This window comes from Schistocerca serialis, chromosome 4, assembly GCF_023864345.2.
Source record: "Schistocerca serialis cubense isolate TAMUIC-IGC-003099 chromosome 4, iqSchSeri2.2, whole genome shotgun sequence".
NCBI classification, from domain to species: Eukaryota; Metazoa; Arthropoda; class Insecta; order Orthoptera; family Acrididae; genus Schistocerca; species Schistocerca serialis.
The window spans coordinates 482,470,964-482,483,749 of record NC_064641.1 but is presented as its reverse complement, the minus strand read 5'-3'; the positions used below and the strand labels follow the sequence as shown (position 1 = coordinate 482,483,749).

Genomic DNA, 12,786 nt, shown 5'->3' with positions numbered 1-12,786 from the left:
ACCATTTAAGGTATTAAGAGTTTATCTAGCTTTTATTTTGTTGCAGTTTAAGTTCAGGGAGAGTATCCCATGACATCTGTCATAATTGTGGAACCATTAGCAGATATGTTCACATCTTTTGACATACTTGCACATTTAAGTTTACAAACACTTGCAACATTTTACTTGGGCAAACCTCCCTTTCCTTTGCTGATGAATCATTCAGGCAAATAACATTATGTTCCTCAGCAGTAAAAAATTTTACCATGTTGTCATTTGCAGAAAACAGGATAGGAATGACTGAATTTTGTTCTAGAATCAGATATTTTAGTTCAGTGGTATAAAATAATATAAAAGTAAAAATTTGTAACAGTGTAGCCTAAATGTACTTTTTGTGCAACTTGTACTTTGTTAACTGGACTTCTTGAGAAATGGTACACACATTTAGAAACACTCAAAAATCTATATATATGTACATATTTTGCAAATCCCTGTACAATGTTTGATGGAGGGAACTTTGTACATCTTGTGTATGAACACTAATCTCCCTTGTCCTTACAGCTCTTGTGTGAAGCAACAAATTCTGTTTGTGATGGATTTGTTCAGACACTGATTAGGTTATTCTGTTTTGTTCTGTTGCAAGGAAACAGGTATATTACTTGTTATGAGTTAACTGTTGCAGAAGCAGAGCATATTTTCAATTGCAGATTTTGAATAAGCTAAGAAATTTGTTTGTAAAATTATTTTTTTTGTATTAAGATAATTTGCACTTCGTTTCGAAGAGAATGTTTTCTTGCCACTGAAATGTGCAGAGGTTTTACAGATTTTTAAGTAGTTTGCCTTCTCCATTGTATTGAATTCATTTAAAGTTTGGAGAGGTTTCTGCTTGTGCAACATACGAATTCACCAGAGATTTTGTTGTGGCAATATTTGTGGGACAATCAGGAGACTACAATCATTTGGTAGAGTCATCATGAAAAAGGTTATGGTATAAAATAGGAGTGTATCATCAGTAAGTAATGCTGTATATGAAAGGAGTCTTATTTGCATTCCACCTGAGAAGTGCTCCAAAAGCTGAAACAAAAGGCTTTTCCACTTAACAATAACTTCATTGCCAAAATGGCGGCAAATGAAGAGATTGAATACTAGCTTTGAAACTGGTGTTAATCTGTACTCAAATTATAAACAGGATAACATTAAAAGGCACAAGATTGAAGTGGTAGGAATTCCTGCTGCTATAATAAAAATTTTTTGTCAAAAGTGAGGTAAATAAGAAATTTAACCTCATGAATTTCTATCAACCCATATGAGGGATGTATAATAACAGAAATGAGAAGAATTGTAGATGAAATTCCCAACTTGTGAATGGATTTTTCAATTGCCATGATATTTTGAAGTCACCATAACAAGCTAAATTTTAAGATTGTGCATCTAAAAATGTACTAATGGTCAGAGACTGTACTGAAAAATATAGTTTATGAAGTAATTAAGAAATCTGTATCCTTTTGTAAATGCAGATTTCTTGAAACAAGCATTCAACAGTACCAGTCTTTATGCAGTAAACTTTGAAGTTATTTTGAATACCTCCTGTTTAATCATGCACTGTTTGGTTTGCAGAAGAGTGAGTCCATGAGAATAGCAGTATTGGTTCTCCTATGGACTCAAAAAGGTGTTTAATTGAATCCTATGGAAGTCTCTGCTTACAAGGGAACCTCCCCATTGCACCCCCCTCAGATTTAGTTATAAGTTGGCACAGTGGATAGGACTTGAAAAACTAAACACAGATCAATTGAGAAAACAGGAAGAAGTTGTGTGAAACTATGAAAACATAAGCAAAATAAACAGACTGAGTAGTCCATGTGCAAGATAGGCAACATCAAGGATAGTGTGAGCTCAGGAGCGCGAATAAACAAAAGAAAATACAAAATTACAAGCAGGAAGATTACGAAATATGTAAGCGAGAACTACGCGAATAAACTGGAAGAACTCTAAAAATGTTCAAAGACGTTTGTTACAGAAACTAATGTCAGATTCCAACAGTATGACGACGCATATATTATCAACACAGATCAGTCCGGTTTTAACTATGAAATGAAATCAACCCGCACGTTATCGTTAGTTGGAGAAGGCGACACGGAATGTACTGTAGACCAGCTGCATGCCACTTCACATAGTTATACCATACAGTATGCTCTGAACAAAGCAGGATTTCTTTTACCTACATTTTATTTATGTTTGCAGGGAAAAAAAATGGTGTATTTGGACCACAAGTTCAGCGACGGGTGAATAGGGCACTTGTGCAAACGCCGAATGTCATTGTGAATTGCAGTGCGTCAGGAAAAATGGAGAAGAGACTAGTGAAAGACTGTAATGAATGTGTGATTGCTCCTTTTGCGGACAAAGATTTTGCCTTACTCCTTGACAGCTATACAGGACAGAAGGATCAGGCATTGTACAATCTTAGTGTGGGAGTAGACATGATTACCATTCCTCCAGCTTGTACACCTCTTGTGCAACGGTTAGATGTGTTTGGTTTTCGGCAAGTGAAATACTTTGTAAAAAGATTCTATGATTTTGCGAAGCTGCACAGGTACACAGAGCAGTATTGTTTACGTGATCGTGTGTCAATTATCAAAGCTCAGGCACTCACACATAATCAACTTCACTCTCCAAAATTCCAGGACATGTTCAGATTTGCTTGGACATATGCAGGATTTGACGGTCTACACACGGAAAAATTTGAAAACATTAAAAACATATGTTTTGACAGAGCACAGGGAAAATTGTGTGACTGTGAAACTGTTGCATTCATTTGTTGCAGTTTATGTGACAAACTCTTATGTTTTCATCACTTTCTTGGGAGTGATTATCACATCCACAAGAAAACCTAAATTGGGCAAGGTAGAAGAATCTTTTTACCCATTCGCCAAGTGTAAAAGTTAGGTGGGTCAATATATTCCTGTCATGTGACGCACATGCCGTCACCAGTGTCATATAGAATATATCAGACGTGTTTTCCTGAGGAGGAATCGGTTGACCTATGACCTTGTGATCAAATGTTTTCGGTTCCCATTGGAGAGGCACGTCCTTTTGTCTACGAATCGCACGGTTTTGCGGTGCGGTCGCAAAACACAGATACTAAACTTATTACAGTGAACAGAGACGTCATTGAAGGGACAGATCATAACTTTGCGAAAATAAAGTAAGTAAACTTTTCACTTTGAGGGGGAGTTGATTGAGGTTTCCTGCCTCATGCCAGGGTCTGGAGGCCCCTCGACCCTATTTCCTCTGCCAGCTACCTTTGTCGTCCCTCGTTTACTCCGTTTTATTTGGTTTTAAATACAGTTAGCACCTCTTCATGCCACACCCTATTTTACATTTTAGGAGTAGTATACAGATTGATGCAAGACCTAAGGATTCCTTATCCTTTACAGTAGCTGATGACGAAAGAACAGTTGAACAGATTTATAGTTCCTCTAGGCTACTGTGTGCTGTTTCTACCTTTAATATCTTGATTATAATAGATTGGCTTGGAATGGCTGTGGGAGGGATGACTTTCATTACGTGCTAAGTCTGGGTGACGCTGACCAGATTATTTCTCTTACTTTATTTTACGATTGTTGGTCCAGCTGATGTTGATTTAAATTTTAGCCTTCTCAGTTTTACTATTACAGGTCTTTCCAACTTTTCCTAGCTATCTGAGCCCTTAATTGGGTTGGTGGGAGTTAGATGAGGTTAGGGTTTGTCATACTGTACCAGTTGCGTGAGACTTTGTCCAAACAACTTTTCTTTCTGACAGTGGAAGTACAGTACCATGTATGTTTGATGGATGCAAGTAGAGCTCTCAATGCACTGAAACCAAATGATGGATGTGACAGAAACTGGAACCTTTACAGCATATGAGCTTTTCTTTGGCGAAAAATAGAGAATAACTAGGAACAAAAATAATTTGTTTCTTTGTGGTCTGCTTTCACTATAAGTGATATTTTTCAGTATGAAAATAGGCATTAACAAAAATTCATTGAGGATATTTGTGAAAGATACTTGAGAAACTGGAGCTACACACTCTATTTTTTGATGGCCACAGAATTGTATTTATGACTAAAAGTGTTATTGAGTGCTCACACAATAACAGGATAAACTGACCATGTTGGTACAGTGGCTAATACACCAGACTCACATTTGCTAGGAAAGTGGTTCAAATCCGTCCTCAGCACCCAGAGTTAGATTTTAATTTTCTCTGAATCTTTAAGGCAGATGCTGGGATAGTGTCTTCAAAAAGAACGTGGTTGATATCCTACCTCAATCTGACTTGTACTCCTTGCAGCAGGGCAGGGACGGTCGGTCAGTCTCTCTCTCATCTCCTTACTCTCTGTCATTTTCATTGAACAGTTCACCTACCTCTATATTTCTTCCTTCCGACGTCCCATCATTCTGCAGTAGTAGATACACGCTAGGCAGTGTAAAGCAGCATTGATGAAACCACTACCTAATACCTAAACACATTTACCACGTAACTCAAGTTGCAAATCAGTTCCTGTAAGTTCATTTTCACAAATTTCAGGCGGTAGGAGAATGCAGTTTAATTGCAGTAAGCATTTGAAAATTCTGTTAATGTCTTTTTTATTCATATGTAATCACATGAAGTGGCTATAAAGTCCATGTTTGATGATGCAAATGCTTTATCATTCCAAGTTCATTGTTTATCCAACATATTTCACATGTGAAAGCAGCCAGAATTCCTGCAATTCTGACCTGATTAATTTTGCGATCTAACGGTCACTGACCCACCACTATTAGTGAGTTGAACATTCAGTTGTTTCAATGGTCTTCTATGTTAGAAGTGCTCACCTAAGTATTCCCTCAATAACACGGAATGTGCCACGCGGAATTATCTCTACGATCAAAAGATTACACGCTTCTAAAATTTCAACTAATTAGTTCTGAAACCTCACGCTTTTCTCAAAATGTTCGCAACTTGAACCGCTTTAGTCACTACACATTTTATCTGGAATGATCTCCCTAGTTCTTCATTTTACATATTATTTTCGCGGATACATCAAGCAAGGCGTTCCTCGGAAACAGGTTAGAGGGTGACTCTCTCAATGCTCCTCTCCTCTTTGCCCATCTATCTGCACACAGGAACCGCTTAATTCTGATTGGCTATTGATCTGAATGACCAATCAGAATGGTCCTTCCAAATCATTCTTGCAGCCAAACTTGCCTTAGCCAACCACTAATCAGATAGTCATTTATGTCATTACAATTTCAATTTCTAATATATTGTTTAATAAAATAGAATGAAATGCAAAATATCCTTTAAATTAATATAGAAACTTTTCCGCTTCAGACTTTTATTCTGGCTGCTGTCTTACAAAAGCAAGCACACATTGACGTTGCACCACCATTTTCCCACGGTTCAATTTTATAAGGTTTTACATAAAATGATATTAATTTTTAACATATGTCCCACATACACTCTTTCATTCCCATGTATTCACACAAAAACTAGTAAGCAAATAATAATTTTGAATGATTTTTATTGTACATGATGTAGAGTAATTAAAGTTTTGAAAAGAAAATTCCAGTTAAGTGATTTTATGTACTGTGAGCTTTGTTAAGACTTCAGATGATAATAAGACATTTGGTTATTGCTCCTAACTGAGTTTTGAAGCATAAGTGTCGGTTTTAGGATATTTAAGTAATTTTCTCTATCTCCGTAACTATAATAGATGAAAATCTGAAATTTGGACAGGATCCCTTCCATAATAACAAAAGATTGCATACCAAGTTTGAACAAAATTGGATGATAATTACTATGGTTTATTTAGATTAGTAGGGGATATGAATTTCTGTACTGACTAAATGTTACTTGACTGTTCTCATGGCTGGTAATGTCAGCTGCGTTGAGAGTCAGAGTGAAGAAAAACATAGCCAACCTGCAGCCACTGAGCTGCACAGCTGCGTGCCTTACTGCATCGAATGTTATTTCCTAATAACTTGCTACATTATATCCTCGCCACTGATCTTGTTGTTGGTGGGATGTTAAACCTCAGTTTTCCATCCTTCAACAGGATAAATAATTTTAATCATTATGATGCTAAAACTTCATAGATCTTAAGTTGTCAGTTGTGAGTTACATGTTTCTACACATCAAGAAATGCCCTGTGGAAGATGGGAAAACCCTGTATATCAATACAAACAGGCTTATCCTTCTGTAGCAAAGGATTAAAACCTTGTATCTTGTAACATTCAAATCCTAAGGTGTGAAACCTTGCATGTTAGAAGGATGTCTCTGCTTAGAAAATTTCTGTTATTACTTCATTGTTGAGCCAATGAAAAAAGGTTGTATGATATTATTGGCCAGGTCTGGTGTTGTTCAGCCACGTGATGCAGGTCTTCTATTTGATACCACTTCGGTGACTTGCGCATTGTGTTGTACCAATGTAACAATTATTTAGAGTCCGTTGGCAATATTTGTAACATTATTTGTGTAAGTTAACAATGTTATAGTGTAGTGATTAATGTACAATAAGCTGTTTATTGTTCATTGATTAGTTAATATGTGCAGAAGATGAAACAGATTATCCAAAAATGGTAAGGGCGCAAATGATGTACACTTCTTTAAGTAAAAAAAACTATAAAGTGTAATTCTATTAGTGAAAAAGAATCACGAATCCAAAAGTTAGCTTAGATTTGTCTTGTGAGTTTCTTTCTACTCCTTATATATTTATCTATGGTGGATGCTTCACTGTGATGTACGTAGTAACATTACGCTGTAAGAGTATAGTAATTACACAGATTGGCCCATAAGTAGGTAGTATATAAATTTTACAGCCAGTCAGCAAATTTTCTGGAGAGAGTTCTTGATATTGCAGGAAACTTACAAGCAAGTAAATAACTGTGAATATTGAAGATGACTAAATAGTTAAGACTTTTCTTGCTCAGAAGGTCCACGTGTACTATCAGCATCATTTTCACTACCAAATGAAAACATACAATAAGTTATGAGTTGCTGCATTTAAACAGTTGCAAAACCTCATGTCTTATTAAATGATGTTATAAATACCACAAAATTGCTGACTAGTTTCCTGTAAAATATGTATTTTTGAGGTATGAGGTTTTCCTTCTCTTAGTGACTTTTGTATAGTTAGTGTGTGAAATTGTTGTGAACCAATTGTTTGCAACACCAGAGTGTACCTGAATATTTTCATGTCCACAGACTACACAAGTGTTGTGATTATTATTAAGCACTTAAAATTTTATTTTTTTCCATGTATCTGTTGTGACATCAGTTCAACCCTAATCTTTTTTCATATTGATATGAAAATAGAATTTGTGATATAAATAAGAAATAAAACTAGAAAGGCAGGTCACACTAGACTCTCTCTCAACTGTTCCAGTGTCAGATAGCAGGTAGGAAAAATGAACACTTAAATATTTCTAGACAAGCTCTTATTTCTCGTATTTTATTGGAGTTGCTATTTCTGCCTTTGTAAGTGGGATTCAAAAGATTCCATGTTTTGGGGGGGGAGGGAAAGTTGATGACTGAAATCTCATAAAAAGATCTCGCCACAGCAAGAAACATCTTTGTTTTAATGATTGCCACCATAATTTACATGTCATATCCATGACACTCTTGTCGATTTTTTTGTGATAATATAAAATGAACTGCCCTTCTGTGAAGTTCTTCTGTCAGTCCTATCCGGCCAGAATCCCATACTGCGTAGCAGTACTCCAGAAGAGGATGAGCAAGCACAATGTAAGAATATCTTTATAGATTTGGTGCATTGTCTAAGTGTTCCACCAGTAAAACAGTCTTTAGTTTGCCATTTTGTGTGTGATTGTTCCAATTTTAAGTTGTTCATGATTGTAATCCCTAGATATTTAGTTGAATAGACTGCCTTTAAATTTGTGTGCTTTATTGAGTAACTGAAATTTAACGGATTCCTTTTAGTAACTCATGTAGATTCCATCACTTTTTTTTTATTGTTTAGAGTGTCAGTTGCCACTATTTGTAACAAACAAATACCTTGTTGTAATAATTTTAAAATTGATTTTGATCTTCCAGTAAATTGCAGCATCTTCAAACAATGTAAGATGGATGCTCAGATTGTTTCATATATTTTTTATATAGATTTGGAGCAGCAGAAGGCAGATGCCACTTCCTTGGGAGTATCTCTTTATGTTGGAGCATAGTTACCAATCTTATGAGCAAAGTTAAAAATGCTGAAAATTCGATGGATTTTCACTTTAGAACGAAGTTGTGGGCATTTGTTGTCATGTTATATATTGGTTTTTGTCTTGGGCTCTCTGACTGACATTTAACAATTTTTCTGATGTTTCACCAGTGCAAGTGGCTGGCATTGCCAAAAGTTCATCCTCCATCACTCTGCCACCAGCAGTGGAGAGAAAAGCAAACGGGCAAAAAGTTGTAGAGCTTTAATTTCTTCAACACTTAGATTTCTTTATTGTTCTGTTTTCAGTGACAGTGTAATTGCTTGTACACTATTGACTCACATACATATTTTACTGCTGGAATATGTAATGACTGAAAACTTTTGTTTCTAGTAATTTATTAAATATCAGTGTATGAAGCTCTTGCGACCTTAGCATTGTTTAAATGGTTTTGTGTGTTGTGTGTGTGTGTGTGTGTGTGTGTGTGTGTGTGTGTGTGACGCATCTGATACATGTATACTCTTAAATAATTAAATGTTTTTCTTTGAGCGTGATTTCCTGTGTATATAGTGAAATTGCTTTTGCCTGAATGTGGGAAGATCTCCCTTTACTTATGCAGGGATTCTGTGAAACTTATCATAATTATGTTGTACATTTTTATATTAATGTGCGACAAGAAAAACAGTGCTGTTACAAATTTTGTTGAGTGACACTTTGAAATGTTACTGATGGGTGGATTTTGTAGGTCCTCCATTTGGGCAACCAGGCTATCCACCACAACCGGGCTATCCGCAGCAGCAGGGTTATCCTGCACCTCCTCCATACACAGCTGGTGGTTTCGTACCTCCACCTGGAGCCCCTCCATACGGTAACGTGCCACCTCCAGCTCCAGGCTTTGCAGCACCAGCTCCACAACCAACTATGTACGGGTCTTACGGAGATGAACCTCTCACTTCGGACAGTGTAGACAATTTTGGATTCAGTGAAAAAACAATACGACATGGTTTCATCAGGTATGGTTTTTGAAATACATGGATCTTTGCAGTGGCATTAAAGTTACTGTAATTTCAGCCATTAAGAATTATTTTGTTATTTACTTAAAATACTGGCATCCACATTAAACACAACCAAATAATATTGTGTAATTATTTTTTGCATGTATAAAATACAATATGCACTAAAAAAGTTTTTATGTAACTTCCAACTGAAGTTGTCACCTTATGTTGCATTTATTTTTAAGCTGACAGTTAAGACTTTAACACAAGAAACCATGTAAATAGTTTGTATTTATAAAAAGTTTTGGAGCTGACATCAGTAGTATGACACTATTATGGTTGTTTTGTAAAATTATATGCTGTACCTTTACAAAATTCACAGCAGTTTTAAGAAACGCCTGGGACTTCTGAGACGCACTCTTGCCAAGGAGTGCTGGCTGAGGAATGCCAATATCTGTGGTACATGTTGTGGATCAGGACTTAATCCCAGTTGAGTCTGTTAAGAAACTTCATTTTAGTCTGACTCTTCAAATTGATAGTCATTCTGGAAACCTGTCTTCAATTCTCATCAGAATGTTCTCATTAAACTTGTTCATCTGCATTTAGTGAGGGTTTCATGATACACCTTCTTATGAAGTTTACAAAAATATTCCATAGCACATGTGCTGTCAGCATCTCAAAATGATGTACATACTGAGTAATGTCTGCTTTGAAGAGAGGAAGGTACGGGAGCTAAAAACAACAAAGGGTGTTCTGTATGGTGAGGCAAAAGAAGTTATAAAGCATTGGAACCTTCCACTTTCACTACTTAGTTTGCTTCAGCCCTCAAAAAAGTGTATAGTTAACCTCAGAATACCAGAAAAGGCCACAATTGCCAAAATTGTAGAGCTTCCAGTACCTGAACAACCAGACTTGGGTAAACAGGCCAGCATTGCCACTGGCACTGCCACAAACGTTCCTATGAAATCTCCTCTGACAAACAGACCTAAAGGAAAACATGAACATCAAAAGAAGACAGGTCAAAAACAGTCACACCACATAAATCTCATTCTATCTGATGGTCCTAATGGTTCTACTTCAGACACAATAGTATACAGTCCGTATGACTCAACCATCTAGCTCCTTGATTAAGCCTCCAACTGTCACTGGATCATCACCCCAGTGGGGAGACAGGGTGAAAGAAAAACCTCCCCATACTACAGCAGAACATCAATGGATTTAGGATGCATGTAGAGGAATTGAAACACTTAGCTTGGAACATCACCTACACTTTTGTTCACAAGAAACACACATTTTAACCTTATTGATGCCCCTGTTGTAAGAGTCTATACCCTCCACTGTTAGGGTGACCTGATTGAGGAAAGGGCCAATGGAAGGGTTGCTGTATTTATGAATAACGCACATCGCACCTCCACTCTGTCTCTGGTTACTGACTTGTAACCTGCAGTTGAAATTCATATGAGTCAAAGGTTCACCATGTGCTGCCTGTACTTAGCACCCCGAGATGCAATAGATTCTGGGGCTCTCACAGATATTATAGGAAAGCTCCCCCATACATTAGCACCCCAAGATGCAATAGATTGTGGCTGTCACACATATTATAGAACACCTCCCCCAAACATTTCTGTCACTGAGACTTCAGTGCTCATAACATACAGTGGGTTTCAAACTCTGCTTGCACCAGGAGTCTAGTTTTAGGGACCCTCATGATGTGTCAGGGGCATCGTAGATTCTGTTCAGTGGGAAGTTAATGTTGACATTCATTCCAGTGCCCACTTCTCACTACCAGATGGACCAATCCTTGAAAGCAAGCTGCCAAGATGGATGGTAACAGAGCAAACTGGATGCCTCTCAGCCAGCTGGTTGTGTTTTAAAACTGAGACAACATTCAGGAAAGAGTGGATCACATCTCCTATGTCACCCATTTCAGTTCTGCCCAATAGCAGAAAACCTCACAGCTTTTAGAGTAGTGAGAACCAAGAGCTCAACACGTAATCAATGAGAGCAAGAGAAGGTTCTGGCAAGTGTTCCTGGACTCTGTCAACTGCTCCTATTGTTCTACGAAAGTATGGGAAACCATCGGAGGAGTTCTGGTAAATGCAGTCAATTACTTATAGCAGCATTACTGAAGCAGGGGTGTCTCCAAACAGTGCCCAGATACATTGCCCGAACAGTGGGTACTGCCACTACCAGCCAAGATACAGAGTTCTGCTGCTGCTACCAACCATGGAGGGGGCAAGGTGGACTTCAAATAGAACAAAACTGAGTCAAACAACTGCCCTTTCCCCATGCAGGAGCTCTATTTGGCACTGCCAGTGGCTGGTGATACTTTGCCTGGTCATAACCAAATCCATTTCAGTATGCTGTGTACCTTGCAAACAGCCCCAAAGAAAATTTTCCTAGAATGTTTTAATTCAATATGCAGGCAGTAAAATTTCCCTACTGGTGGAGACAGACAACTTTGAGACCACTCCTCAAACCAGGAAAGGACTGAAAGGTTTGTCACAGCATCAGTATCTTAATGAACTGTGTAGAGAAGACCTTGGAAAGAATGTCAACTGTTGTTTGGTCTGAACATTAGAGACCTAGCCATTATGTGGGGATTCAGGACATATTGGTCCACTTCAGCAACCTGACCCTGAAGGTGGCTATCCAGCTGCCTTTCATTCATAGCATTGTATGGGAATACTTTTTGGTGTCAATAAAGCATACGATACCACTTGGGGGCACAGTATTCTAGGACAGCTCCACCAATGGGGCTTTTGAGCCCACCTAACTGTGTTCATTCAGCACTTGTGACCAAAACCCATTTTTAGGTACAAAGTTGATGACGTACTGTCAGCCCATGCAATGCTCCTTAATTATGGAAGTTTTTGCAATTTTTTGTTCTCCTTCCACACTGCTACAGCAATTCTGCAAATTAAGGAGATTTGTGGAGTGGGCTGTGAAGACAGGTTTTTAAATTTTCTGCAGATAATGTGTGTGTGTGTGTGTGTGTGTGTGTGTGTGTGTGTGTGTGTGTGTGTGTGTGTGTGTGTGTGTTAAATTGTACTTGCCATATTTTAAATTTGCTTGACTTGCATAAGAGGGGACACTGTTACACATTTTTTGGGCCTCATTTTGTATTCAAAACTGTTATCACACCTAAGTGACCCAGAACTCAGAAAGCACTAATTGTCTTAAAGTGCCTTAGCCACAGGTCTTGGCAGAGAACAGGGTGTGTCTGCTGAAGTTTCATATGACTTTTTTTTTATGAGATCATGGGTGCTCAGTATAAAATTCAGCAATAGCTTCTTACCTGAAGGACATAGTAGCTATCCACCATGAGGGGATCCGGCTGGCCACTGCTGCCTACAGGACCAGCACCATACCCAGTCTCTGTACCGAGACTAGAGAAGCGCCACTCATTACCTGGTGGCAACTTAGGGTGCATCAAGTACATGATTTCCTTGCTGCCCCCAACCCACCGCCATATTGTACTGTTGAACATCCATCAATACAATACCTTTTCAGAACACCTTTTCTCAAATTGTACATCAGCAACAAGGCCTTTTGGAATCCATGTGAAGCACATGGTGAAGTAACTTGCTGTGGGAAAAGTACAAACCCCAATGCAGCATTAAAATCAAATCCC

General features: G+C 37.9%; 1 protein-coding gene across 2 annotated transcripts in view; it reads left to right on the top strand.

Annotated features, from left to right (window-relative positions):
- Window positions 1–12,786, top strand: part of LOC126475172 (protein lifeguard 1-like) — a 38,016-nt gene that overhangs the window by 981 nt on the left and 24,249 nt on the right. For both annotated transcript variants that reach the window (XM_050102802.1, XM_050102801.1), the window contains exon 3: window positions 8,903–9,170. In XM_050102802.1, the coding sequence (XP_049958759.1) occupies window positions 8,903–9,170 (268 nt within the window). The remainder of the gene's footprint in view (window positions 1–8,902; window positions 9,171–12,786) is intronic.